The sequence below is a fragment of the Penicillium rubens genome (assembly GCF_028828025.1).
Source record: "Penicillium rubens strain IBT 27055 chromosome Unknown utg000002l_segment0_segment0, whole genome shotgun sequence".
Taxonomy (NCBI): Eukaryota; Fungi; Ascomycota; class Eurotiomycetes; order Eurotiales; family Aspergillaceae; genus Penicillium; species Penicillium rubens.
In genome coordinates this window covers 9,446,024-9,473,864 of record NW_026890600.1, presented here as the reverse complement: position 1 = coordinate 9,473,864, position 27,841 = coordinate 9,446,024, and the positions used below count along the sequence as shown (strand labels likewise).

General features: G+C 49.5%; 11 protein-coding genes across 11 annotated transcripts; 5 read left to right on the top strand and 6 right to left on the bottom strand.

The window, feature by feature from the left end:
- Positions 1-1,327: 1,327 nt before the first annotated feature.
- On the top strand, positions 1,328-2,281 carry N7525_006026 (uroporphyrinogen-III synthase HEM4; the record flags this gene model as incomplete). The annotated part of the gene is made up of 2 exons (XM_002564164.1): positions 1,328-1,589; positions 1,659-2,281. 2 exons carry the CDS (start codon positions 1,328-1,330, stop codon positions 2,279-2,281), a joined length of 885 nt encoding a protein of 294 aa, XP_002564210.1.
- Positions 2,282-2,494: 213 nt separating this feature from the next.
- N7525_006025 (mitogen-activated protein kinase) lies at positions 2,495-3,887 on the bottom strand (the record flags this gene model as incomplete). The annotated part of the gene is made up of 5 exons (XM_002564165.2): positions 2,495-2,607; positions 2,670-3,017; positions 3,081-3,462; positions 3,535-3,730; positions 3,778-3,887. The coding sequence occupies 5 exons, from the start codon at positions 3,885-3,887 to the stop codon at positions 2,579-2,581; spliced, it is 1,065 nt and encodes a 354-aa protein (XP_002564211.1). The 3' UTR covers positions 2,495-2,578.
- Positions 3,888-5,804: 1,917 nt separating this feature from the next.
- Positions 5,805-8,674, bottom strand: N7525_006024 (COPII subunit SEC24; the record flags this gene model as incomplete). Its single annotated transcript, XM_002564167.1, has 3 exons — positions 5,805-6,380; positions 6,447-8,093; positions 8,147-8,674. The coding sequence occupies 3 exons, from the start codon at positions 8,672-8,674 to the stop codon at positions 5,805-5,807; spliced, it is 2,751 nt and encodes a 916-aa protein (XP_002564213.1).
- Positions 8,675-9,622: 948 nt separating this feature from the next.
- Positions 9,623-11,991, top strand: N7525_006023 (kinesin family protein; the record flags this gene model as incomplete). The annotated part of the gene is made up of 3 exons (XM_002564168.2): positions 9,623-9,911; positions 9,974-10,383; positions 10,441-11,991. 3 exons carry the CDS (start codon positions 9,623-9,625, stop codon positions 11,989-11,991), a joined length of 2,250 nt encoding a protein of 749 aa, XP_002564214.2.
- Positions 11,992-12,367: 376 nt separating this feature from the next.
- Positions 12,368-13,494, bottom strand: N7525_006022 (uncharacterized protein; the record flags this gene model as incomplete). Its single annotated transcript, XM_002564169.1, has 2 exons — positions 12,368-12,967; positions 13,042-13,494. 2 exons carry the CDS (start codon positions 13,492-13,494, stop codon positions 12,368-12,370), a joined length of 1,053 nt encoding a protein of 350 aa, XP_002564215.1.
- A 1,084-nt stretch (positions 13,495-14,578) lies between these two features.
- Positions 14,579-15,538, top strand: N7525_006021 (uncharacterized protein; the record flags this gene model as incomplete). The annotated part of the gene is made up of 1 exon (XM_002564170.2): positions 14,579-15,538. One exon carries the CDS (start codon positions 14,579-14,581, stop codon positions 15,536-15,538), a length of 960 nt encoding a protein of 319 aa, XP_002564216.2.
- A 722-nt stretch (positions 15,539-16,260) lies between these two features.
- On the top strand, positions 16,261-17,472 carry N7525_006020 (uncharacterized protein; the record flags this gene model as incomplete). Its single annotated transcript, XM_002564171.2, has 1 exon — positions 16,261-17,472. One exon carries the CDS (start codon positions 16,261-16,263, stop codon positions 17,470-17,472), a length of 1,212 nt encoding a protein of 403 aa, XP_002564217.2.
- An 885-nt stretch (positions 17,473-18,357) lies between these two features.
- N7525_006019 (glycoside hydrolase family 88/105 protein) lies at positions 18,358-19,559 on the top strand (the record flags this gene model as incomplete). The annotated part of the gene is made up of 2 exons (XM_002564172.1): positions 18,358-19,407; positions 19,461-19,559. 2 exons carry the CDS (start codon positions 18,358-18,360, stop codon positions 19,557-19,559), a joined length of 1,149 nt encoding a protein of 382 aa, XP_002564218.1.
- Positions 19,560-19,773: 214 nt separating this feature from the next.
- N7525_006018 (putative amidase) lies at positions 19,774-21,687 on the bottom strand (the record flags this gene model as incomplete). Its single annotated transcript, XM_061213582.1, has 6 exons — positions 19,774-20,793; positions 20,847-21,112; positions 21,162-21,229; positions 21,305-21,426; positions 21,478-21,575; positions 21,624-21,687. 6 exons carry the CDS (start codon positions 21,685-21,687, stop codon positions 19,774-19,776), a joined length of 1,638 nt encoding a protein of 545 aa, XP_061070603.1.
- A 1,945-nt stretch (positions 21,688-23,632) lies between these two features.
- Positions 23,633-25,471, bottom strand: N7525_006017 (uncharacterized protein; the record flags this gene model as incomplete). Its single annotated transcript, XM_002564175.2, has 5 exons — positions 23,633-24,062; positions 24,124-24,707; positions 24,758-24,864; positions 24,922-25,189; positions 25,379-25,471. Coding segments are annotated over 5 exons (1,482 nt in total), but the record flags the coding sequence as incomplete, so codon positions are not given.
- Positions 25,472-26,248: 777 nt separating this feature from the next.
- On the bottom strand, positions 26,249-27,787 carry N7525_006016 (AIM24 family protein; the record flags this gene model as incomplete). Its single annotated transcript, XM_002564176.1, has 7 exons — positions 26,249-26,593; positions 26,646-26,865; positions 26,920-27,038; positions 27,086-27,256; positions 27,312-27,383; positions 27,447-27,565; positions 27,622-27,787. 7 exons carry the CDS (start codon positions 27,785-27,787, stop codon positions 26,249-26,251), a joined length of 1,212 nt encoding a protein of 403 aa, XP_002564222.1.
- Positions 27,788-27,841: the final 54 nt, after the last annotated feature.

Sequence of the window (27,841 nt, the reverse complement as noted above, 5' to 3'; positions counted from 1 at the left end):
GGCCTCGTTGGAGTTTTATCCTGATTTGGCATTATTAATGGAGTTTTGGAGCCTTGGATGGTTCCTACACCCTGGAAAGCAATTCATTCTTTTAGCAAATGATCCTTAAAAGCAAGGTGGAGAGCATTTTCAATCCGTCCCATAAGAACCCCCTTTAAGAGTCCGCTGCCACCAGGACAACTTGGACTTCGATTTCGACGAGCAAAAAAAGCAATTTGCCAAGCGGAGGGCAGAGGCCGAATAAAATTCTCTCAGCATAGATTCGAAATTTTGCCTCATTTCCTGTTTTTGACTCTCTGGGAGCTCAAAGCCTCGAAGGCCGATACAGCACTTGCACTCTACAGTGCAATGGCCTCTGCCTTTCTTCTTTTTAGACAGATGCCTCTGCTCACAGCATCCGCATTCCCGACTACAACATCCGCCTCGATCCGAACAATCCTGAACCATTTCTTCGCGCATATACCATTTAGGATCACGCCTTAAGCGATCGTAGGGTTCTTTGAGTATAGAGTGAAGCCTACACTCCGCTTGGTAAAGGGCCCACTCCTTTATTGGATATTGCAATTGAGATTCTTCAAGCGCGATTTTCGCATCTTCGAATTGCATCGTATTCATATTAGTTCCAAGAGTTACAGCCTTTTCTAAGGCTATAACCTTATGGTGTAGCCGTTCCTCACGCTGCATTACTTCACGTAGAGCGTGCTCGGCAACGAATAACTCTGTGAGTCTAGATTGATAGACGTTTTCTGACCCATATCTGAGAACGCTCTCATTTCTACTGAGGGTAAAGACAGGGGGGTTATTGAAGAACCCCATGACCCTACGTAGAAAGACTCGAAGGTTAGTATAAGTGTAAAGTAAGAAAGGTTCAGGTATATCTATATACTAGTACCTCTGTGATAGGAGAGACTACAGATATGGATTCTCAATAGAGTAAAAATATCAACGAGGAATGAGATGAGATATAGAAAAGACGTTCCTATGGCTTCATCACTCCGCCGCCCAAAATAGTAACTCATTATGACACAATTACATGTAGACAGAAAGCAAAGATCTCCATGAGAAGCAGACCATGAAAAAGATAAAGAGATTACATGAATAAACAATAAGGGGGGTTTAATTAGTATACAAACAGCAATTCCTATACTATAATAACTAGTAGCAAATCTCCCGAGGTCCCTTTTTATAAGTCAGCTCACCATTAAGTCAGCATGCCATGTGACTTTTGCTATCAGTTGGGCTTATCGCCAGTGAACGTTATTCCCGTGCACTTGATAGCATCATATCAATCCCATACCCTCACCTTCACACCCCAAACCAATTTCCCATGCCTCCAACACCAATTCTCCTCCTGAAAACAAAATCCTCCCCACACGATGGCTACGAAGACTTCTTCTCCGCACACAACTACACCCCAACCTTCATCCCCGTCCTAGAACACCGCTTCCTCAAAAACAACCTCACCCAAGTGCGCGACCTATTCAGCACCGGCGCATTCAACAATGCCACCAGAAAATACGGCGGTCTAATCTTCACCAGCCAACGCGCAGTCGAAGGCTTTGCGCAAATGATCGAAGAAGAAAAAGACGGTACATACACCCAACACAACAAACCCAGAAACACATCCAAACCCAACTAACACAACGCCAACCCGCCAGTCCAATTCAACACCCCAACCTCCCCACCCTTACTCCTGTACACCGTGGGCCCAGCCACAGCGCGCACACTCACAACCCTCCGCGATAAACACCTCCCGAATGCAACAATCCACGGCGCGGACACAGGCACAGGCGAGAATCTCGCGCATTTCATACTCAGCCACTATGATTCCATCTACACCACACACAAACCCTCTCTCCTTTTTCTTGTCGGGGAAGTGCGGAGGGATATCATCCCGAAAACGCTAATGGATAAAGCATTACCGGTTGATAAGCGGGTTGGTGTTGAGGAGCTCGTTGTGTACGAGACCGGGGTGATGGAGTCGTTTGAGGGGGATTTTGCGGATGTTGTAGGTAGGTCGGATGGGGCGGTTTGGGTGGTTGTTTTCTCGCCGACTGGGTGTGAGGCTATGTTGAGGGTTCTTGGTTTGGGGCCTTTTGCTGGTTCTGGCTGTGGAGATGGAGCTGCAGCTGGGACGCGGCAGGTCTTTGTTGCTACTATTGGGCCTACGACGCGGGATCATCTGCGTGAGAAATTTGGGTTTGAGGCGCATGTTTGTGCACCTAAGCCTAGTCCTGAGGGTGTGCTTGAGGGGATTGCGAAGTTTATGGGTGGGATTTGAGGGGTTGATATGGATATGGGTGGGTGTATGTAAATATGTACTTTGCATGTGTAGGGTGTATATAACTAAATGTAGGCTGGGACTACAAGTATATAATTGGGCATTAAAGCTAGCAGAGGAGCAGTGCAAGTAAATTACGAGGCAAGTCACCTGTTTTGAACACTCATAATCATATTTCGAGTTGCCCTGCTATCTCTAACATGTATTGAATCACGCTGTCAAGTGAAAGTGCGTGCAGAATAGAATCCAACATCCTCCTAGCCAACCTAATATCATTTGAAAATAGTCAAGTCAGATTTACCGCATGATTTCCTCATAGATCAAGACTAGAAGCAGTCAGTAAATATACCAATAGAAGACGAGAATCAGACTCAAAAGGTAAACTCACGCTTCAGCTGCTCCTTACTCAGAGCATCCTTGTTCTTGTCGAAATCGAAGAATCCATCGGGAATGGGTGGTGCAGTGGGCTCATCTTCAGGATCATGGTACGGCTCGAGGTAGGGGTGTTTCAGGGCTTCCTCGACAGTGATACGCTTAGCCGGGTTGAAAGCGAGCAGCTTCTCGAGCAAATCCAGAGCCATGTCATTGCTCTTGGGGAAGAGTGCACGGAAGGGAATCTTCTTCTTAAAGGGGAGGGAGCGGATGTATTCGCGGGCACGGCGAGATTTGATGCCGTAGTAATCTTCCATCGTGGGTGTGCCGAGGACATCCAAGATGAGGGTCAACTGATGGTGATCTGGGTGCGTATGTTAGTTATAGCTATTGTTGTTGCTGCTTGAAGGGAGAAGTGGAATCATACAATCCTTGCCAGGGAAGAGGGGCTTTCCGCTCAGCATCTCAGCCAATATGCAGCCGACACTCCACACGTCAATAGCCTTGGTGTATTCTTTGAATGTCAACATGATCTCCGGCGCACGGTACCAACGTGTAGCCACATATTCTGTCATGAAGCCGGAGTTGTCGTCGGTGGAGGCGGCCGAGCGAGCCAGACCGAAGTCGCAGACTTTCAGGTCGCAGTTGGCATTGAGCAAAAGATTGGAGGGCTTCAAATCTCGATGGAGGACATTGGCCGAGTGCATTGCCTTGAGCGCACGCAGGGTCTGGTAGATAAAGTATTGGCAGTGGTCGTCTGAGAGATCTTGTGTGCGGATAACCCGATGCATGTCTGTTTCCATCAACTCCTGCATACTGTTAGTAAAGATCGGATATATCCCATACATGCGCATCTTGTCAGATGGCAAGCTTCGACGTACTTGAATCAGATAAACTTCATTGAATCCCTCGTAGTTACGGGGCCGTTGAATATCCAGGATGGAGATAATGTTTTCATGGTTAAAGTATCGCAGCAACTTCATCTCACGCAGTGTACGTAGGCAGAACATGGAATGATCGAATGGCGTGATCTTCTTGATGGCAACCTTCTGGCCGGAGGGCTTATGTATGGCAGAGCTGCGTGGGGTCAGAGGAGTCTTCACAAAAAGTCTCGTCCTACTTACCAGACGACACCATAGGCGCCTTCGCCGATAACATCTTGGATCTCGTATTGATCGGATACATTGAAGGAGATCTTCCGGGATCCTCCCGCGGGAGGGCCTTGATGACCCATTTCGAGAATGGTTTCTTTGGTAGTCTCAGCCTTTGGGTGATTGTCAGCTTCAAAAATCCGTGGGATCCAGTGGAAAAAAGGCCGAACACAGTCCATGGGGAATCAAACGGGAACCGGGAATTGAAAACAGTAGAGGGAGGGTCGCGCACAATTTGCCGATTCAGAGTCCAGGGAAAGCAACTCAATAGCACCAGAGGTCAATTGCCCAAAAAGCTCGAGCAATTTGACCGCAAGTACGAGCGCGGGGGAACAAACGCAACGACAACGCACGAAAACCGGGAAATAAAGCTTACTTTCGTCTGCGCTGCAATCGAATTGGTGTTTCGGAAAGGCGCTCAAACTCTCGACTGGGTTGGGTTTGAAAGGTCGGCGAGAACTCAGGAAATAAAAGGCGAGGTGTAGAAAAGGTAGAGGGGGACTTGGTCGTACGAAGCTCCGGGTGGGGAAGATGTGACAGGTACAGCGTCTAGACCCAGGAGACCGAGGTGGGATGCGAAGATCACGGGTCAAGGTGTCTGTCAAGTTGGATCACGGTATCAAGCTCAGAGCCTAAGAACGTGGCATGTTAGTGGAATTGACGGTGATGATGCTCGGGTGCATGGAGAAGATGAGCCAAGACGCCGAAGCGGGGTCATCCTCTGCGGGATCACGACGGGTCGGTTGGACCGGGACTCACCTTGTCTCGCCTTTTCTCTACCAAGGCAAAGGAAAATAGAGAAGAAAGGAGAGGAGGATGAGAAGAGGTGAACCTGGAGAAACGGCGGGCCGTAGGGGAAGTGGTGGGGCAGAGAGCTTTGAGGCGGCTCCGGCAAATTGGTGAAACAAAGTGGTTCAGATTCAGGAAAGGGAAATTGGCGTCAATTAAGAGAGGAAAAAAACGGGGGGAGACTAGGAATGACGATCCTCGAGAGCGTAGAGGAACTCGAGAGAGTAGAGAGTGCGTAGGTAGGTAGTAGAGGTGTTTTCCCCCTGTCTGCTTTCTCTGGTTTGATGGACGTGGAACCTTGGATCACTTATCTCCACAAATACATGAGGGGTACTTGTCTCGAACTGGAGTCATCCATATTATTATCAAGTAGCCCAGAAGTACTTCTAACCAGAGCGATCTAAGGATCTCCGCCACAGCGCCAAAGTCTCTCACATGTCGCGCTCAATGGACGGCGCTACTGCACCTGGCGAAACTTGTCACAATCATCTTTTTCCCGCTCCACCACATAGGAGGTGTTAGTTTCATCATGATTGGAGAACCCACCCCTCCTAGTTTCACTAGTCTCAAGGGGTATCCTGTTAATTGGGTCTGAACTCTCAAGAGTCATACCGGGCCTATATATACCGGGTCTATATATGGATGGGATTTTGGGGGCCGTGCAATGTTCCCAGGGCCGCTTTCTCACGGGTTAATGACTCGTCGTTTCAGGGCTTACGCTTAAATTATAATGGAAAAGCGTTAAAACATCCAAAATAGAACTATGCGGACTCTTCTAATGCTAAGAAGTACTAGAATGCTTGTCTTGACCGAGCACTGTCTTTCAAAAATTAGATCATTTGGTTTGGTTGACACCGACTTCCTACTGCTAAAATCATTTTAGCCCTTGCCATTTCCCATGTCCCATGGGAATCTTCATGGGACGATACAATAAGAGTGGGAAAAATGATACCTTTAATTCTTCATAGATGCAACCAGCGTCTATCGCCTGTCAACTATAACCCAGCGATCTACTAGTACTAGATAATCCAAACATGCCCGCCGTGATTGAAAGCCAAACGCAATCTTCCCCAACGTAATGGTACAGGCGGGAGGACTCGCGAAAACACGAATTTCATGGTCCACGGAGACCAACCGGGCAGCTTCTCATTACTGCACGACCTGAGAGCAAATCGTCAGTGCTGACCGATATGATGGCCAGAGCAGAGGGCTCAAACCTTTTCCTGCAAGGAACCCATCCACTGATCCAAGCTGACGCTTTGGTCCGCACGGTCCTCAACCAGCATAGTCTGAGCCCAGAGACGCAGACCGGGCTCACCATCTTCGCGAACAACGTACAGGTGAGGCACAATCATGCTACCCACACCCTTGGCTCGGTGGTCCCGACTCTTCTCAAGCACGGCCCGCACACGCTGGTTGAACTCGTTCTCGACGTCGGGGAGGGTTTGCTTGCCCACCCGTAACTGCGACTTGTCAGGGACGCCAAAGACATCCTCGATAAGCTGTGGAACAGCATCACGGCCAACCCAGAGGAACTGGGTCTGGCCATCGTCAATGAGGTACAGACCGTAGGGCACGAGGCGGCCCGAAGACAAGTTGACAGAAGGGGGCAGGACGATTTCGCCGGTCTGTGGATCAGGCAAACCCGCATTGTCGGGCATGTCGTGGAGTGAGTACATTCTCGGATAGATATATTGGATGAGAAGCGGCAGGGGCAGAGTCGACAGAAGGCAGAGAGCTGCGGACCGCATGTCCGTGGGGATCTGGGCAGATTTGCGAAGACCAAGCTAGAGAGAGAAAAAAAATCGATTAGTATAGAACAGCTTATCACAGGGGAAATAGAGAAAACTCACGTTCTTGATCATTGCAAGGAACAGGACAGGCAGGGCTCTCAAATTGGCGGGGAACTGGAGACCACCACCGCTAACACTACCACCTGCAAGCTCCTTGCGGTATGTCTGCAGAAGCTCGACGATCTTGGCCTGAAGAGCCTCGCGAGCGGGTTCGAGGCCGCTGCTCAATGTGCGCTCGACAGCCTTGTGACTGAAGAATGTGGCAATGGCCTGCTGGTCAGCCGAGGCGTAGATGTCTGCCAGATTCTGGGTCGTTGGAAGTGCCAGGGTCAATACACGAATACGACGTTCACCGTTACAGGTAGTGTGAAGGACAGCCGCCTGCATGCAGACGACCGGCTTTGTAACGGTCTCATCAATGGCCACCTCGACCACATAGGCCTGGTCACGAGGGAAGGCCGGGAAAGCACACAGATCGGAACTGCGGTTAAAGAAGTTTCCATAGAAGGTGTTCATACGCAGACCGGTGGTTGCGCGCACGCGGAGAACGGCCTCCAGACCAATCTCCGAAGAGAGATAGTCTGAGAACTCACGGGCGAACTTCATGGCATCCTCAGTCCGTGCAGCGTTCCACCCAGGGTAAAAGTAGGTTTGACCACCAGTGTAGCGGGGCAAGCAGCTCAAAGATGCCACATCTTGGTATTGCGACGAGAATAGGAACATATCCACGGAGACTTGAGATTTTGAACATTCGACTGCAAAGCTCTTGTAGAAGGAGTTTGCGGTCTGAAGCAGACTCGATTCCTTGCTGGTTCCCAGCACCTTCTTGTCTTCTCTCATAGTGAGAGCTCCGTGACCAGCGTTGGGCAAAGATGAGCTCAGAACGGTCATCTTTCCACCGACGGGGGAGATCAACTTGTAACCAGCTCGCAATGCCGCACCCATGGCGCAGCTGTTGTTTTGGGTGTTCTGGAACATTTCCTGCAGCTTGCGAAGGAAGATCTCGATGTTCTCCCGGCATTCGCTCAGCGTCACCAGGAGATCACCAGGGATGGGGAGGAAAGGCTCGTCCAGATCGCTGACAACCAACATCTGGGGCTCCGAGGATCCTGACTCGTCGCGGGGAATGCTGAAGTAGTGCAAGCTTGAGTCCACTGCAATAAAGCCGAGGCGAGTACGTCGGTCTGCGTTCGGGATGCGATCAAGGCTCTCCTGGATGGTGCGAGCGGTGGTGGCCAAAAGACCGTTGGTCACCGAGGCATAGCTCACATCGATCAAGAAGAGGTATACCAGAGGTTGAGGTGGTCGGACCATGTATTCCTGCGGCGCAACGAATTCGACCATGCTGTGGTTCAGATCGGCACGTAGCGCACGATCGGCGGGCTTTTGCAGTGTAGAGTCCCAATCGAAGGCTTGTGGCACATCGTTCGTCAGGTTGCACATATTACAGCGCCAGCGGTGGCCATGGTCGAGGAAGGTGACAAAGGGGTTGATATAGGAGCGGCAACGTCGGCATCGTGAGATGACTTGGTCTGGAATCACAGGAATAGGGTCCTCGGCGTCGTGAAGGGAAGCATATGGTTGGATGACAAGGGCGAAGGGCAACTTTGATTTCTTCAGAAGGGAGTTAGTTGTGGGGACAGCGTTGAGCGTAGACCGCATATATTTCGTAGGGCAATTGGCCTCGGGCGATGGGTAAACACTGGTCTGTCAATTGTTAGCATATCTACCACATTCGCAACGTGACATCTTATACATACTCCCGGAGGCAAGATAATTGGAGGAGGGGGATAGTCCAGCTCAGCGACGTTGAAAGGTTGGGATCGAAGGTCCGTGGGGTAAAGCTGGTTGAGCTGCACTTGAGGTCGCATAGGGGCTTGGGCCACAGGCTGCGGGGGCGGCATGTGATGAGGCTCGCTCATTCCCATTCCACCAAATTGCTGTGTCATCTGCGTGACATCGGCGGCAACAGGCGCACCATATGATGGCGCGACAGGCTGCATTTGGCTGGGGTCCGCACCGTAGACGGGTTGTTGATATCCTGCAACTTGGGGCTGCTGAGGGTAGGGCCCGTAAGCACCCCCAGCTGTGGGTTGTCCACCGAGCGCGGCATTGGCGCCGGAGCCAAAATCAAATGCCTCACCAGCGTACGCTCTCTTCTTCTTTCCAGCTGCTGCAGGTGCAGGCGCGCCTTGCCCTTGGACCGGGGACTGTGTGGGTTCTGGGGAGCCGTAGGCGGGCTGGCCATACCCTTCCTGGGGAGGGAATCCCCCCTGTGGTGCTGCCATTGAGTCGAGTAGGTTGTGTTTAATCGTACTTGGGTGTTGGAAGGAAAAGAGGGTTGCGCTAGTCACAAAGTCGGCGGGTGGAATCGATATGAGGAGGCGGGTGGTAACAGCTCCTGGAACCCCACAATCAGTTTCTCGTCAACGGAACAGGGTGAACCTGGTTGCGTACAGGGCAAGCTGTACCTTTAGAAAACCCGGAAGTATCACAAAATGCAGTGGCGAGGCAAAGGACAGCTCACCAGAAGAAACCAAGGGAGTGTGGGAGAGGCGGTGATGATGGTCTACGGTGGCCTTTAGGTCGTGGTGCTCCAGCCAATCAGAGGCCAGGGGACATGTGACGAGAGGCGTGGTGTTTTTATATATTGTCCGACAACATCTGATATTGAGTATAAGACGGGTTGGATATCTATGGTGAGCTTTAAATATGCAGTGTTTGTTCTCAACAAGCTGATCTGTATATATCTATCCCCAGGTATTTGGACTGGAAATGAAGACTTAGCCTTTAGTCCAAGCATGGAGCACGTCTATAGATTATACTGTGCTGTGGATTGTAATAATGAGATTTATGAAGTTTTCAAATTGATTATTCTGCTTAAATTGCATCGAGCAATTATGTATCCCCGTTGTGGTGCTCGAGTCTTTGGAATGTACTGTATAAGGTACATATGTTGTAGAGCAAAGAGGCGGTTGCCCTGCCAACATCAACCACATCGGCTGCTGCACAAGAGAACTCCTCCCACACGTTCCACAACCTTCAGTTCTGCATACACCCAGTAGTTAGTTTCGTTTCTTTGTTTTTTGGGGAGGATTTTATTGTTCTCTTTTTTCTTCTTTTTTCTTTTGGCTTTACACTTGGTTCTAGTCATTCCTTAGGTTTCTTTGGATTGGATCACATCCCTGACCAGGACTCAGACCATCACACGACAATTGAATGAGCATCCCGCCAAAATGAGTGTCCGAGTTGTCGCGCGTATTCGTCCCCTTCTCAAGTCCGAACGGGAGGTCGATGTGATCGTTCGTACAGGATCTTCCGCTACCGCCGAGTCCAAATCTCGCCAGTCAATAAGCAACAGGAGTGACAAGAGCGACAAGAGTGACAAGAAATTGGCGGCATTGAGGGACAGGGACAATGTGGTCCGGATTCCGAACCCCAAGAATGAGGGGGAGGAGTATGCTTTCCAGTTCAATGGCGTATACGACGCGGAGGTGTCGCAGCAGGAGCTGTTTGATGCTGAAGGTGAGTGGCTGTTCGGAGCTCACCAGGCCTGCCATTGGCTAGCATATTGATCTGAATAACAGTTGCGCCAACAATTAAGCATCTTCTCAATGGATTCGACGTGACCCTTTTCGCATACGGTGTCACCGGAACAGGCAAAACACACACAATGCGTGGTGGGAAAACCCTGGCAGACCGAGGTGTAATCCCGCGTCTACTCAGCGGCATTTACAGACGCAGTCGCAAGATTGAAAAAGATAGCAATGGGGAGACGACAGTCCAGGTTGCCCTCAGTTATTACGAAATCTACAACGACAAGGTCTTTGACTTGTTCGAGCCACCCGAGAAGCGCACAATGTCAGGTCTTCCTCTCCGGGACAACGGCGGCAAGACCGTGGTTTGCGGGCTGAGCGAGAAGCCGTGTACCACTTTGAAGGAGTTCGAGCAGCTTTATGACCAGGCCAACACTAACCGATCCACCTCCGCGACAAAGGTATGATATCATGCCAAAATCTGGGGTGTAAATTCTCTTGCTAAACATTCAATATAGCTCAACGCCCATTCCTCCCGATCTCACGCCATTCTCGGTGTGAAGGTTACCGTCACCTCTCCTGACAAAGTCCGCGTCAGCACTGCTTCCGCTATTGATCTCGCAGGATCCGAAGACAATCGACGGACAGAGAATGATAAGGAGCGCATGGTCGAGTCGGCTAGCATCAACAAGAGTCTTTTCGTCCTGGCGCAGTGCGTCGAGGCTATCAACAAGAAGCAGCATCGCATCCCATACCGCGAGTCCAAGATGACAAGAATTTTGTCATTGGGACAGAACAATGGCTTGACAGTGATGATTCTCAACCTTGCGCCTGTCCGGTCTTACCAACTTGATACAATTAGCTCTCTGAACGTCGCTAATCGCACTCGGAAGATCGAGGTTCGAGAAGTAGAAAACGATCCCATGTTCAAGGGACCGCCCCGGCCCTTGAACCGGCCATCTATGGGGACGCGGCAACCTTTGCGCGCACTAACAGCTTCCGTGAACGTCAATATGCCAGCGCCCGCCCCGAAGGACTCCGCGGAAAAGGAAGACGGCAAACCCGTCAAGGCATTTAGCGTATATTCGGACAAGCCGCAAACCAAGCTTGTTAGCCAGCTTCGGAAACCGGAAGCACCGAAACGCACTTCGATCTCCAACACACCCTCCGGTCTTCCGTCATTGAAGTCTGCTCGCCAGCCCCTGGGTGCGCAATCCACGGCGCGCCATGAAGACTTCTCAGCTGCTAGGATCGAGGAGATGGTTGAGAAGAAGGTTGAGGAGATACTAGCTGTGCGGGCTGTGAGCGAAAAATCGAGGCAGACGCAAGCCCATGAGCTTAACGAGCAGCTGCAGAAGCGATTGGAACAGTTGGAGCAGCGGATTGATGGCACAGAAGATGTGCGGGCCGAGGGTCTATCATACCTGCTGATGGCTAAACAACATCAGGCACGCGGTGAAGACAGCTCAGCCCTGAGGATGTACCAGCTGGCAGCTCCCCATTTCCCGCACAACGAGAAGCTCGCAGGAAAGATTGCTGCTCTGAAGGAGCGCGTTCACGCAAAAGCTTGGGAAGAGAAACCCCACTCCCCGCCCAAGGGGAGGTTGGGTAGCATGCTCTCCCTCAAGAAGGACGTAACACAAACCTTAGGCAAACGCCAAGCAGAAGATGATTATATAGACCAGACTTATGCCTGCTTTTCAAGCGACGAGAATGTTCCTCGTCCAAAGCACAAGAAACGTGCTGCAGCTAAGCTTGGTCAGATCGAGGAAGCCCCCGAACTCCTTGATAGTGAAGACCCATCCACCTCTCCGCGGACGATGCATATTCTCTCCATCATTAACTCTCGGGATGTGAGCCAAATCAAACTGCTCAAGGGAATGGGCGCCAAGAAGGCAGAGGCTCTTGTTGATTGCCTCTGCGAGATGGACCAAGCACCATTGGATACAACCGACAGTGCAATCATCTCAGACCACCAATTTCAGGTCAGCAGCCTGGCACAACTGAGCCAGCTGAAAGGTGTTGGGGTCAAGACGGTCGAGAACATGAGACAAGGAGTATTGGCTTAATTGCTGCATTTTTGGGCGGCATATACCGGAGCATAATGGTTTTTTTCTTCTTTTCTTTTCATGCATCATCCTTCAGCGACGGTGCCACGGCGTCTTTGTGTCTATACTTTGCTAGGTATTCTGGACTTCTTTTTTTTGAATCCATCCGGGGCAATTTGGGAACATCCTCATTGCACCCTTTTGGTGTCATACCCCTTTCATCATAACCCTCGATCCAAGATCCTTTCACGTTCGTCCCTTCCTTACAGTTCGCCATTAGAAGGTATGGCTTAGGAGACCCTTTTCCAGGTAGTATTTTCTCCAAGTCCAGTCCCTTCATAATATTCTTCTTTTTTCAGTACCACTTCAGGCAGCTTGCTGACACTGAGTTGGTGTATCAAAGACCCAAAACCGTCAGAAGTCCCTTTTCTTGTAAACCAAGCTCCTCATCCAGTTTGGTCCACAATCTCGACCTAGCCTCTGGATCATTACAATAAGATTTCGCAGGCGCTTCCCATATCCGATTGATATATTTCCCTCCATCATGCCCATTTTCCGCACCAACACCCTGCGTCTTAGGATCTGGCCCAAACTCCAAACCCGTAGCTGCGTGGGCAATAGCCAACCCACCCTGCTGCGACGTAATAGCAACATATCGCAAAAGCAAGCCTAGTCCGCCCGGGGCCTTACCCGCATCCTCAAGACCCTCCCATATACCCGAAGCCACAAAGCCGGGATGGACGCCGTTGATTGTGATGTGGATGTACTCGGGGTGTTTGAGGAGTCTTGACTGCATCTCTGCAACCCACATTTGAAAGTAGAGCTTATTATTCTGATAATCGTTGCCCTTCCAGCTTTGTTTACCATTAACACGATCCAGATCAAAGACTCCTAGATGGTGGTAGCACGAGGTCGTGCAGATAATTCTTGGCTCGGCGCTGCGAGCGAGAGACGGTAGGAGTCGAAGGGTCAGCAATACATGGGATAAGAAGTTGACCTGGGTGATTCTCATTAGTATCTGCTCGTATGCACCAGGAGGGTTAATAGAAACAAGAGAATAGGGAAACAGACCTGATGAACCAGCTGGAATCCATCTTTCGTTATACGGGTTTGCACGGTCGACTCCGCAATGCCGGCGTTATTGCATAGGATATGCAAAGCGCGGTCGCATTGCAGCCATCTTTGACAGAAAGCGTCGACGCTGCCGAGATCTGCCATGTCGATCGGCCACCATTCGATGGTAGATGAATGGCCGTGCGCTGCTGCGAGGTCTTTGCATTCGTTCACGGCGGCTGTTGGATGCTGTTCCCATGCGGGAGGCTCGCGGCAGGCGAGGATTAGGTTTGCGCCCCATGATGCGAAGGATTTTGCTGCCTCGAAGCCGACGCCGTTGTTAGATCCGGATATAATAATCCATTTGTCTGTCAGATTGGTGCCGGGGACGTGTTGGTCTGTGAGGGGGGTGCTGTTTACCCCTCTCACGGCTTGCAGTAGATCGTATAATCCTGAGAACATTGAAGTCATGTTAGGATAGGGCTTGCTTTGACATGAAGACTAAGGATGATATGTAGGCTCCTGAGAGAAGGAAAGAAGGATCGACCTGTAAAGCAGCGGTATGTCTTGCCTAGCCGTATCTGATTGGGATCCTTGCAAGTACCAGCCGTAGACATTCTGTTGCCTTCGAATAGAGATATCCGGGGTTTACTCATTTTCATCGTTGTAGAGACATTTTAAATTTTGATCATAAAAGCTGTGTAGGAGGACGCTACCTAGGTAGCTCTACGCACAACATAGTGTTTTTCCTCTGCCAGGTGGGCTTTCCTATCTTGGCCGTCGCCGCTTTTATGAGGCGAGTGAATCTCAGTCCGGGCTCAAGCTCAGTGAGTCTGGTCCCGAAGGGATGTTAGGGCCTAGTATATACCTAGGTATATCGCTGCAGTGACAATCGGATGTTCCGATTGTCCCTATAATCTTCCTTGGCCGAGTGCCCAGGTGCAGGTGGCTAAATGCTCTTATGTAATCACTTAGGTGCCCAGGTGCAGCGGTCTGTTTCCCTCTGGATTATAGGTAGCCCTGGAGGTATTTGAGACTTCCTCTTCCAGCCCGTTGGCCAGCTCAGTTCACCATGGGTATGTGGAGCTGTGATATCGAGGATTGCGACAAGTCCTCTGTTCGCACAGATGGAGAATGCATACTTTGCTGTCGTCATCTTTGCGCCGAACATTTGAAGCCTGAGTATCACACATGTCCACTATGGGAGGTGAGTAAAGAAAATCATATATTATACGGACCATAATAATCTTTTGTTTTACTATTACCAGGATGAAAAAAGCTATGATCCTGCGGCTAACCGAGCGGAACAAGAAGAAATAAACAAACTCCTTGCTAAAATCAATATCACGGCGCTCACAGATCGAGCCAGCTATTTACGCAAGGGCGTTAGCTGTTCTATATCGCAGAATCTTCAATATGACCTGTCGACACGGAACTCAGTCATGGGCGGTATGAATTATCATATTGAGATTTCATTTGATGATGGGGTTTGCTGGTTGGCGCGCGTTCGGAGATTCAATGTTACTTCACCCCCCTGGAACTGCAAAACTACATCATGCGCAGTGAGGTTGCCACACTCGAGTTTTTGGGAGAAACAAAGATTCCTGCCCCAAAGGTCTTTGATTTCAGCTTGGATGAGGCGAACCCTGTTGGTGTTCGGTACATCCTTATGGAAAAATTGCCTGGGAGATCTCTGTCCTGGTCTGATGCTACCCGAGAGCAACGCTTGAAGGTGATTGATCAGCTTGCTGATATCTATATCGAACTGCATGCACATCCTTTTCCCATGATGGGCTCTTTGGACAAAATTGATTCTAAACTTTTTATTGGACCGTTTGCAAGAGAGACCCTGGCCGACTTTGGAGAATCTGGCTTAAAAATGCTTGGACCATTTTCGTCTTCAGAACAGTATTACAATGCACACCTCGATTTGATTCTGGACTTGATTATGCGGCAAGAAGCTTATGCAAATCGTCCAATAGATGCCTTTTTGATACACCGTTATCTACAGGAAAACATTCCGATAATCCTCCCACATGCGAGCCTGGATGACGCATCGTTCTATTTGAAGCATGCAGATGAGAAAGGGGACCAAATTTTAGTGGACGACCAGTTTCGAATTACGGGTATCATTGACTGGGAGTGGGCGCACACGGGTCCCAAGTTTTCAGTTTTCAATTCTCCCATCGTTCTCCTTCCACTTGCTGAGTTCTACAGTGGGAATAATTGCCTAGGTGATGAAGAAATGACTTTTTCTCACTTGCTGGAAGAAAAAGGGCATCCCGATCTTGGAGACATAGTCAGAAAGGGGCGGCTTCTTCATCGCCTGCAATTTTGCTGCGGTTATGACCTTCCTGACTGGGATGGATACAAGGACATCTTTATGGGCCTTGTCAGGGCCTTACACAAGGATGGAAACTCGAACAACCTGGATTATGAAACTTGGAAGGCAGATGCCATCCAGCGGTACAGTGCTGATCCTCGGCTCGAAAAGCTTGCCATTTTGTATGGGTAATCATCTATTGGGCCATAGTCACATCCGACTTCATCGATCTACAACAGTAAGAAGAGCGTAGAGATATCGTACGGGAAACCGATAGAGCGAGGAGAACGCTTGATCACGTACTGTCGTATAGAAGAGGCCATCCGTACCTCGAATGTCAAAAAAGCCCTAAGTGACTACTGGTTCAATAGCAGTGTAGAATACGAGACTCGGCGAGTTGAATAGTAGTATAGCCGTAGAATAGTAAAACCAATAGACGTAGCCCCACTATCAATTTGCCTCTTAGCCAGAGGCGAAATAACTAGGATCGACCGCCAAATTGATGACGCCAGTCTTTCGTTGAGGGGACAATGGTCAAGAGACTAGTGAACAGCTGCATTTGGATAGGGCTAGCGTGGTGCATTTTATTGAGGTGAGCTGCTGACTTAGCTGCTCCCCGCGCTTTATCATTGGGCCAGAAGAGAATCAGAAGTCCCCCTAGCATTCTGCGCACGACCCATTTCCGCGGGTATCCTCCACAACCTCAAGAAGATACAGGAATAAAAGCGGACTGCAAAGCGAACTGCCATAACTAAGCCAAGAGAAAAAAACGAGTTGGTGCCAGTTTGTCAAGAAAACCACGTGATTAGCAACTAACTTATACATATAGCCCCTAGCCTCGATTTTCTTGTCAATGCGTCTCAAAATCCTCAGTTTATAAAGTGAGGAGACTTTTTTGCCTTCAATTGAACGAAATGTCCGAAGTTACCCACCCCTCTTTTTGCAGAGTTGAGTTCAAACTATTCTACGACTGGAACGGCGACCGGCCAACGCAGATTCTGATATTTCGCCAAAATGAGTTTTCGTGGTGGATCAAAGTCGTCGTGGACTGGTCTCTGCCCGAACTTATAACAGAGCTTGGCTATTTTCAGCGCCGATCTCTGTTCCAAATGTTTCTTCAAGCAATTGATTTCGGTCAAATGCAACTGTTGCAGAATACTGTGACAAAAATCACTTTGAGCTTGACTGACCAAAACCAAAACTTGATCACGATCCGGGATGGATTTCAGGCCACGACAAATTATTTCATTGTAGTTGCTCATCGATTGCGCTACGAGATCGCGGAAGATCCAACGAGAGTTATCTACCCGAATCTGGACCGAGACCTAAACATCCCGACGTTCGAGGCTAGCTGTCTACAAAATGCCGAGTTCCTTGCCCCCACAGTCTCCACGGTCCTATTCAAGCAACATAAATTTGCTTACAAAACTATCGACCGCCCTATTTACGAGCCTGGAGACACGGAACACATCATGAATGAGATTGATGCCCTCGCACAATTCCGCGGACAGCCGAATATTGCGCAGCTAGTCGGTCTGGTTGCCTCAGAAAACCCTTACAAGACCTGCTCGTCGACCAAGTTGCCAGCAGTAGTCACAGGTTTCCTTCTTGAATATTATACTGGAGGGTCGCTTGAGCGAAGTATCAACGAGGATGAAATGCGGAACGATTCTTTGCCAATTCGATGGGCTATCCAAATTGGGACAGCATTAGAATCATTGCACACGAGCGGGCGCACTCATCTTGACATCAAACCATCGAATATAGTTTTAGATGCCAATAAAAATGCCATCCTCATCGATATTAGTGGGACCGGTGGTTACCTGTGGGAATGGCTTTCGCCAGAGATGCAGATTCTCATTCAACAGAACATTGACATAACTCCTGCAAACATGCCATTTGGGGTGCGGGTTGCTACAGATTGTTGGGCTTATGGAAGATTGCTCTCGACTATCGCCGAGAAGTGTCCCCCTGGTGGTACTGGTGAAAAATTGCGATTTATCGGTGAGGCTCTGAACAAGGCGGCGCCTGAATCTCGTATCTCGCTATGCGATGCTCTCGCGCAATTGGAAGATAATAGACGTTTAAGGATTGGTGTAAGTGATATCTACTCTCTTAGTATATAGCTAAGTCGACTAAATATTATATAACGATCGAACCATAATTCTTAAAAATTAGGTATAGGAGTTGGAACAAAATAAGAGTCCTTTAGGATCCTGGTCCCTGATTTGTTTAAAGAAAAATAAGAGAATATTTGAGTACGATAGGACGTTAGTGTGGATTTGTTACTATTTAATAGTTATCTTAGGGAAGACAAAACGCCAATTGTAGTATCTCCCGTCTTTCCTGTCCTTCCATCAGGCTGCTCAGTGAGCAAAAAGCGGCAAGGACTGAGCACTAAGATGCAAATGGAAGGCCAAGAAGTGGCAGAGGAAATCAACTACATAGGTATGTACTCCGTACTTATAGGTAGAGTCGGACTTAAAACTTCGTCAGTTCAAAACAAGAGCTGGACCCGTATAATCAAAGCTGTTCCACCAGCTCAGATGCGTTGATTACCTATATCTAGCGAGAAAGGTTGATCTTAGCTAGCAGAGGGTACTTAATGATTGAGGCACAGCTATTGCATTCAATTGCCGAACGATCAGCCAATAATCACCTGGGCAGTAAATACGATGGATCATTCCCCCGCGCCGGAGAATTTCTGCGGAGTCTGGGGTTGAATTTCCCGCCAGTCACCGAAGTAAAGGAATACTTGCCTCATTGAGCCAAGATGTCTCCTGCATATCATGAATATTTCGTTCCATTCTATTCGTGTGAATGAGCACAGCCATTTTGTCGGTCCGTCTTGTCCGTCTTGTCCGTCTTGTCCGGATAATTTGACGAGGCCTACACTCGTATTCATTAATTGAGATTTAATTCCGGAGTTTCTACGTATCCATATATAATATGATGGTCTCCGATGCCTTTGACATTCCCACACCAGCATCATCCACTGCAAGTACCCCCCGATGAAGCTCCTCACTCTTTCCCTCCTGGCCGCCTCCCCGGCGGCAGCGCGGTCCTACCTCTCCTGGATGGCCGATTCCTGGATCCTCAACAACCAGGAACATGAAGGTCCATACTGGTACGGGCGCGCAACCATCTACGAAGGCTACGAGGCAGCCTACTCACTGTACGGCAACGAGACCCTGCTGAACTGGTACCAGTCGCAAATCGACGACTTGGTCGCTCCTGACGGCTCAATCGCCGACTTCAACGAGACGTACTACTCGCTCGACGACTACCGGATCGGCAACAATTTCTTATACTGGTACGAGCGCCTAGGGGAGGAGAAGTACCGGCTTGCAGCGGATCGCATCAGGGCGATGCTGGACCGACACCCGCGCACGCCGACAGGCGGGTTCTGGCACCGGGACCCGACGTATGAGAATCAGATGTGGCTGGATGGGATTTTCATGGCGGACGTATTTTACGCGAAATGGACGGCGCTGTTCGATGCGCAGAATGTCACTGCCTGGGAGGATATTGTGCTGCAGTGGGATAAGATCGAGGCTGCTACGAGAGATGAGCCGACCGGTCTGCTTGTGCATGGCTTCGACGAAAGCAAGACGGCTGTATGGGCTGACCCGGTGGACGGTGCGTCGCCGCTCGTCTGGAACCGGGCTGTCGGGTGGTATTTCGTCTCCCTGATTGAGGTCCTTGATGTCTATCCCAAACATCTGGATGGATACCAGCGCCTGTTGGGTTACTATAAGAGACTCGCACGAGGTCTTCTCCGTACGCAGGACCCAGAGGTCCATGGCTGGAAGCTAATCCTGAGCAAGGGGTATGTTAACAGGAAGGGTAACTACTTTGAGAGCTCCGCGGCAGCAATGTTCGCCTACGGTTGGCTTGCCGGTCTGCGACGAGGCTATATTGACGAACGGACCTATGGACGGCCCGCAGCGAGAGCGTATAACCACCTGATTGATGACTTCGTGACGAAGCATCAGAATGGAACGTTGACCTGGGAGGGAACGGTACAGGTTGGCTCGCTGAACAGCGATGCCAGTTTTGAGGTAAGGCTTTGGCAAATAGGTATGTGAATGTGCTAGATCTGACCGTCATGCAGTACTACACCGCCATTCCGGTTGTCCCGAATGATACGAGAGGCGTCGGTCCTTTCTTGCTTGCTGCTTATGAGTGGGAGCTTCGACAGAAGCGGTCGTGAAGTGAACTATACTGCACTAGTATACTGCACTAGGGATATTCAGGACAAGATAGTGCAAGCAGTCGGCCACTCTGTGATGTGTATATTTTGTGACACGGCAGAATGTATAATGGTCTATGTTATGGTATTTAGTCATATGGTCACTGTACACTGGAAATATCCTTAATAGATTATTTCTGTATGTCTGCGGGATGGTTCCGGATATACAAGACTATCAGTCTGTGCTGACGGATTCCGCCATCTTCAACTGTGTCTTCGGTACAATATAGTGGTCAAATGTCTTCCGAGCCTGGGTTCTCTGCTCAAACGCATAGGCCATCTCAATGAGAGCCGGCTCACTCCATTTCAACCCCATGAATCCAAGACCCATAGGGACGCCAGGTGCCACCGAGGTAAGATTCCACGGCGGACTCAACTCCACAGGAGTTCCCACGGGGTACGCACCCATCGGCACAGTGATGACGGGTCCACCGACGACTGCCGAAACTGGATATCCCAGGTCGGTCGGCAGCACAACCGCGTCGAGGTGGTTCCTATTGATCACTCCGAACACGCCTCCTTCGCCCCCGTAGTAGAGGTTTTTCAGGTACCGAGGCCAGAACTCAGGCGAGGTGTTGTTTATCCCGGCTTGGAGGGCTTCATCCCATATCGCGGTGTTCCGAGTTGGCCACTCCTCGAGGGCATACCTGTGCGTGAAGGACTGGACTTCTTCAAGATTGTGTACATGGTGGGGGTTTGTCTTCAGGTTGGAGAGGTAATCGGCTAGACCGCTGATAAAGTCCGCTTGGAGGACGGTTTCACTAGGGTCCTGAATGAATTCCTCGTACGCCGTGTAATTCGCGTTGTCGACAATGGTGGCACCGGCATCTCTGAGGACATTAACCGCGGCCTCGAATGCAGCGTAGTAGGGCGCTCTTGAGCTGTCGTAATTCAAGTCAAGGACATTCCGTGGTATACCGATCCGCTTCCCCTTTAAGCCGTTCATTTTACAGTGCTTGACGTAGTCCGGGGTTTGGTGCTTATACGGCGCGGCGAGAGTATAGTTATCATGACCGTCTTGGCCGGCAATAGCCTGGAGGACCAAAGCGGCGTCTTCCACCGTTCGTGTCATTGGACCGATGGTGTCTTGGTGCTCACTGATGGGGATGACGAGGTAGCGAGACGTCAGTCCGACGGTAGGCTTGATGCCGACAAGCCCGCTCTTTTCACCGGGGCTGGTGATACTCCCGGACGTCTACTTGTCGCATTAGGCATTTTCAAGATGTGGCTGGAGTGAAGAAAGCATACCTCAGTTCCCAAGCAAGCATACGCAAGTCCGAGATCAGCTGCAACGCCGCTCCCGCTGGACGATCCGCTGGGATCCTGATTCGGGACATGGGCTGCGATGACCTGTCCACCCCAGGCGCTCCATCCATTAGATGAGTTGCCGGAACGGTAATTGGCCCACTGAGAGAGATTCGTCTTGCCGAGGATGATTGCGCCGGATTTGCGCAACTTGGCCGCAATGGCGGAATCAGAACCTGGTTTCGCATCCATTAAGGCGTATGATCCAGCTGGGCCGTTGTTAGTAATGTTTCACCTCTCGATGCAACCGCGTCCTACCATTCGTTTGCATCTTGTCATCGGTAGCGATATTATTCTTGATCAGAATTGGGAGGCCATGGAGAGGTCTTGAAGGAATCAAGTCAGTCGCCCACTCGCGTACTCAAGAAAGACATAAGGCATATTAAAGTGTCTGTGCGTACCCTCTTAAGATTCCATTTTTCCGCTCGTCGTCCAAGTCCCGGGCAATTTTCCACGCATCCGGATTAATTTCAACAACGGCGCGGACGGTGGAATTGACCTCTTCGTTGCGCTTGACGTATGCCTGGGATGTTTCAGTTCCTAGCTCTCATACTGAGTGGGGAGTAGTGCCTACATCAACCAGATCCACGCTTGTAAAGCACCCAGCTACCAGTCCATCCTGGAGTTCAGTGGCAGTGGCGGTTAGGAGGTCCGGATAGCTGCATTTGGCAGCTGGAACACATTAGTTTACCAATTTGGATCGTTGGGAGTTGTCTTTACCGGTAGGAGTTGTGCAAAGCGCAAATATGGCTAGGGCCACAGCTTTCAATTTCAAGATCGCCATGACTAGAGACGACACCAAAGTATTTTGTCTGCGAGCACTAGGTAGCTAGGTGATTCAGGACAACGTACACCCTTCTTATACTCGGATCCGTCAATTCCCAGCTCAGTCGAGGGTGGGGGCTGTTGATAAGAGACGTGATTATTAATTCGCTTGTAGAAGATCGTCATTAATTTGGAGTAGCCAAAGCAGATAAGAAAGCGATCGGAATTGAAGCCATACCGGGCTTATAACTAACAGAAATCAAGATATGGCGAGCGTACGGGTAAGAGTCAGAATTGGTTTTTACATAAAAATCCTCCAACCAAAATCAACTCTGAATTTGAGAATCTGCCCAGGTGCCCCCTCCAGCTAAGGGGATTCTAACTGACCTCGGGAGGATAGAGACTTGGCGGGGAATACTCAGATCCACCTGGGTAGGGAGGTACCTAGATCACAATATTATACGTCTACTGTCTCCAACATACTGGTATTTTCGCGAAATGCGGTTCAATCAGTGGACGTTACATATGTAATTAAAATAGAAAGCATGAATATAGAAGAGGACAATAAGACATCACTGGTTTACCAATAGTAAGAAGCGTTGGTCAGAGAAGTCAAGGCCCGCTCACAATCCATCTCTGCCAAATATGAGCCTCCACCGAGTTGGATCACAAAGCTATACCACCAAAAATCTTCCCGAGTGAACCTCAAAGCAGTAGTGAATTCCCAATATTCAGGGTACCAGCCTGCCGATTCCCAATCCGAAAACCCGGTGATCTTGCCCCCTTATACCAGAATGTTATAGTGCTTTAAATCTCCGTGGGTAAAAACAACGCGATGAGGCAGGTTTCCTATCATTTTGGCGCGATTGAGTGTATCTTTGTATTCCGTGTCTGATGAGAAGCCACCCGACCAAGCAGGCTGTATGAGGAACTCGTTGAATTCTGCCTCTGACTCAAAGGGACCAGCACAATGACCGGGAAGACGGACACTCCTTATCGAGGTGCCTTGGAGAGAGCAAATTCTTTGCCCACCCCAGGGACTTGACCACCCTCGTATGGTTTTTAGGTAGCCTTTAAGCTCCTTTAAAATTAAATTCTTATCCTCCTTACTGAGGGATTCAAATACTTGGCCTAGTTCTTCACCGGGCACGCGAGTCATAAGAATCGAAACCGGTGCATGGGGTGTGTCAGTATGCTCGCTATAGCAGATCACCCTTGGGACTGGGAGACCTGCTCTTCGTGCAACTTGCATAGACAACACTTCCTCGATTCGAGTACCATCAGACCATTTCAAAATCAATCCAAATGGAAGCTGAGCAATCTGATTATCATAGGGTATTCCGACCCAGTCGCAATAAGATCGGGAAAAACGTCTCAGATATCTGTGGAAAAACCCCCAAAATTTACGCAGCCATGGGTGCGTCGGCCGAGGATTTGATGGTACTCGATCGCTAGAGACTGGCCGGAGGTTGTCTGGCCACGTAAAATCAGGCATGAAACAGCGAGGTATTAACCAAGGTTTCATTATGGGTATAGATGAGTGCCTGAAGTAGTCAAATCAGTCCGAATAGTTAAAGGGAATCTTAAGGTTGAAAAGGGAATCTGACAACAGCGCGTCACAGCTACTCTTTATAATGCCGGCATGAGATATGGGCGGTGTATCAACATGATCTCTTCATTTTAATAATTCGGCGCACCGGCTTAATAGAACACGAAATAAGCACAACTGAATACCCATAGAGGATCGAGAACTCTTCCAGGGCAAGACTGAGCACTAATCGGAAACGGAGAGCCAACCTTGGAAGTGGCAGAAGTATCTCTCTAGTCAGATATTACAGTTTGCTAATCCTTGTTATCCTTTTAGATAGCCACGACATCACTAAAGTGGGGATTATTTATTAGATCTAAAGAAAAGAAACCGAGAAGACATCTAAAAGGCCAAAACCGTTGACAAGGCGCAAGCACTATACCTTGGTGAGTTTAAACCCACCAACAGCCCCCCTGGCAAAAGCAAACAAAGTCGATCCAACAATCATGACAACACCGCAGAAAATCTGCAGCCGAGTATAACTGCCGTGGAGAACATCGGGCACCAAAGCACCGCCAATGGGAGTACCAGTCAAGGCCGCAAACGAGATGACAGCAAAGAAAGTACCGTTACGCACGCCCACCTGGCGAAGATCGGAGATCTGCGCCACAAGAGCTGGTGCAAGTGAGACAAAAGCACCAGAGCCGAATCCGTACAAGGCGCTGAACACGATTGCCGGGGCGTTACCCTTTGACGGTAGCCAGAGGGCCAGAACAAGGATTGCGGAGAAGAAGGTTGTAATAACCATCATGTTATAGCGGCCGACCTTGTCAGCCAGATAACCTGGCAGCGTGCGGCCGAAGATACTATTCGGATTTTGTTAGTCCATCAACGTAACTTGCATGGAATGGAAAAGGAAAAACTTACCTAGAGGCATTCAAGATCGGAATCAGATATCCGGCCAGATTGGAAGACATGCCATATCTCTCGGCCTGGGTGATAACGAAAGTGAAGGGCAAGAACATGCCCCAGAAGAAGCAGAAGGCAGCAGCAAGCGTAAGTGCGAACTTGAGCTCAGCCAACGGCCTGAGGAAACTCAGGATATCGAACGGCTTTGGGCGATGGGGTAATCTTGACTTCAGCGTGAGATTGGCAATACCCAACATGAATAAAATGAGGAAGGCGCAGATTCTCATCGCCCAGGGGAATCCGACTTTGGGAATCAGTTGGGTGACCATGATAGGGAAGATGACTCCGCCCAGACTGGATCCAGCGGCTGTTACACCGAGGGCGAATGCACGACGCTTAGCGAACCAGGTGCTGACGGAGTTGACGGAGGCGTTGAAGATGGCGCTTGCACCGATTGGGCTGCAGATTCCTTGTGCGAGAATGAATTGGTAGTACTCTGTTGAGAGGGAAGCCATCATTAGGCCGAAGACGTGGAGGATTGTGCCGATGAGGAGGATCCAGCGCGGACCGTAGCTGTCGAACATCGTTCCGAATATTGGGCCCTGGGAGGGATGTTAGGATAAGTCCTTGGGCAGGGGAATGATATACGTACGCAGAAGAACATCATGAAGGTCTCTAGCGATGTGATCCATGTTACTGTGCTGGTGGAGAACTCGCTCAATTGGTGACTCTGGTAGTATGCTTGGAAGACTCCAATGCCTGGATGATATCAATAACTTGTAATTTTCTTGTATTCAGTCAGCACACAGGACTTACAATTGATCCAGCCGAAGCTGACGAATAGACCGCAGAAAGCTCCTAGTACGACCAGCCATGCTTGCGCACCTCCGTCAGGTGGTGGACTGATCACCGGTGTTGCTGGTGCTGGGCCGGCAGCAATTGACTTCTCGGTAGGTGGTGGTGCTTCGTGTTTTTCCGATGGTGCGATTCCTTTCTCTGGGTCATTATTGCCATGCACACTCACAGCGGGAGTAGTAGTGGCACTGTCGATAGAGGGAGTAGTCTCAGTCTCATTATTGGCCATCTTGACTATGAAACCTTAAAGGTTCGAGTGATAGACTTGGACTAATTGTAACCTGCTTTGTGGTATTAGATATCTTGCATTCTGAAACATTTGAAACAAGACCATCAATTTATAGATCCCAAACGAAGACGGGAAGTATAAAATTAAGAAACAAGATTGTGCATCGAACAAGTTCAATTCAAAACGCACCTCAACGTCGGCCCGGCCGTTTGGTCCTAAAGCTTCAGGGCTGCTGCAGATTAAAATAGCAGACAAGTTCCGTTGGGGTTCAAATGTATAAAGTCTACAATTATGATATTTAAAGAAAAAAAAAATTCTCCGGAGAAAGGGTACGAACGAGTTCGGTCTATCGGTCCCTAGCTTAAGTCCGAGTTGCTTAACCATTACTTTCACTTGGCGATTGGCGTGACTGGCCCAGCGAGAGCATAGTGGCTTCACTGCGGTTGGCCAATTGCTGGGGATTGCCCGAACTGGCGAATAATACTCCGTACTTGTTAAAGGCCTATAGGGGGTGCAGTGCTCGGACATATCTGCATTAGTCCGAAGACCGAGGGATTACCCGGTATATTGCTCGTTTGGGAAAAGATGAAACATATCATTTTGGTTAGATGCAGCTGAAACTTGATCTCTGATATTATTCCGGCTATAGATCACAGTAACACTGGTGGATATCGAGGCTTCTACTTAGCCACTTACACGAAAGAAGCAGAATACACTTACATAGATACATATGTAGTTCTGTCGACCTTTGAATACATCCATATGTAAGATATGCCGACCGTGACAGCTAAGCACTAATAAAGGGAAGAATATCTATACCTATGTAAAAAATAATGCATCGAAGGAACACAAATGGATACGTTTAGAAGAACACCAAAAGACTACAGAGCTGGTAGAAGCAAAGAAAAAAGAGATTTGTCGGACCAAGATAAAAGAAATGCCCATACTGTACAGGATGCAACGTGATAATCATCCCAACTGGAGACCGCTCTAACCCGTACAAAACCCAATGCGATGAGAACTCCTCCAAGTCAACCCTTTTGAAGCGAGTCTGTCTATTTAGTTTGAGCGAGCAACTTCCTCAATTTCGACCTTTCCATCTTTGCGGAGCTTCGCAACGCTTCGGCTCGTTCCTTGAATTTCTTGCTCTAGTTCCGCAACAGAGCGGGTTAGGCCAGAGATATTGCTGACGGCCTTTTCGGCTTCCGTTTTCTCTTCTTCTGGCTTATCCTCTAGTGGGTTCTTCTCTGTCTTTTCGCCTTCGGTGGAGCGGGGAGGGGGCGAGGTGAAGCCACTCGGAACATTGGCGATCTCATTAGCTTCCTGTGCCGACAAAACGTCGTTGAGACGGGGTCCGCGGGATTGCACAAGAATGGTCATGGGACCGTCAAATTGCAGGAAGAGCTAGAAGACATTGTCAGTTGGTGGACATTGAAGGGCAAAATAGGATTCGTACTCTATCTCCCCAGATGGTCATTCGAGACCAGGTACGCAGCTTGTGGAACCACTGCATAGTGGTTTTGTATGCCTTGGAATCTGATACGTCGCGAACAAACTTGGCATTTTGTAGCAGTCTTGGTAGCGTCTTCAGACCCGGGACTTGGAAGTTGAGAGTGGTGGACTTGAAACGGTAGGGGCGAGGAGGGTTGGAAGCCATGGTGTAAGCAACCACATTGCTGGCGATCAAATGTTAGCGACGTCAGGCGTGCAATCCAGGCGGAAGTTCATACCTGGGATGCGCAATGTACTGCTCGCCATCTTTCAATTCCACCGAGTACAGCTGTCCGTTTCCAACCAACGCTATTAAACCTCTGCCAGTCACCTCGGAGCTACCCCAATGAGACAAGCTCTGCGAAGATTAGCTTGGCGTTTCCACACGATCACAGCTCGACTCACCAGGTTTGCGTTGATAGTGGGCTTGATGTTCAGAGATCGGCCCGTCCATGCAAGCAAAGCCCGTCTTTGGGCAACCATCCAATCCACGGAACCATTGACGTTTACAACGGCGAAGGAGGTATTGGGTGATCGAACGGAAACGAGAGCTGTGACAGGACTTGGTGAGGAGATCTAGCAAGTTGTCAATCGCTGTCCTTAAATATGTAGGCTTCATCGTGCATCTTACCTTCTGGTACAGAAAGGGTACTCCGACGATAGCCCTCCGGAAGGGTTCTAGAACGCTCAAGGTGGAAACCACCTGCGCAGATTATGCATTAGCATGACAATTCCTCCAGGACAACATTATCATGGAATCGCATACATTATCCGCTTTGCCGCTCAATCCAACCAGCGTTCCTCGTCGCGTATATAGGTTTTGCGAGGCCGAGAGTGACACCGAAAGAAGCGAATATGGGGCGCCGACAACATCGAATCGCGCGTCTATGTGCATTAATTGTCAGCGTCACATCAAGACAACCCCGGGGACTTGCAATTACCTCGTGATTCAACAGAGCTGGGCGTGCTAGCGAGTGGCAGATTGTCGCCATTAACTGAAGGCACTCCCGAGGGAGCGGCGCGAATCTGAATGTACCGCGTTTGCCGGTGGGCGCGAGGAACAACACGAGTCCAGGACAGAGTCCGGACGCCTTGAAGGGGGCGCATGGTGTATGCAAAAAAAGAGTGAAGACCAAACACCGAAGGGAGAATTTACGTCAG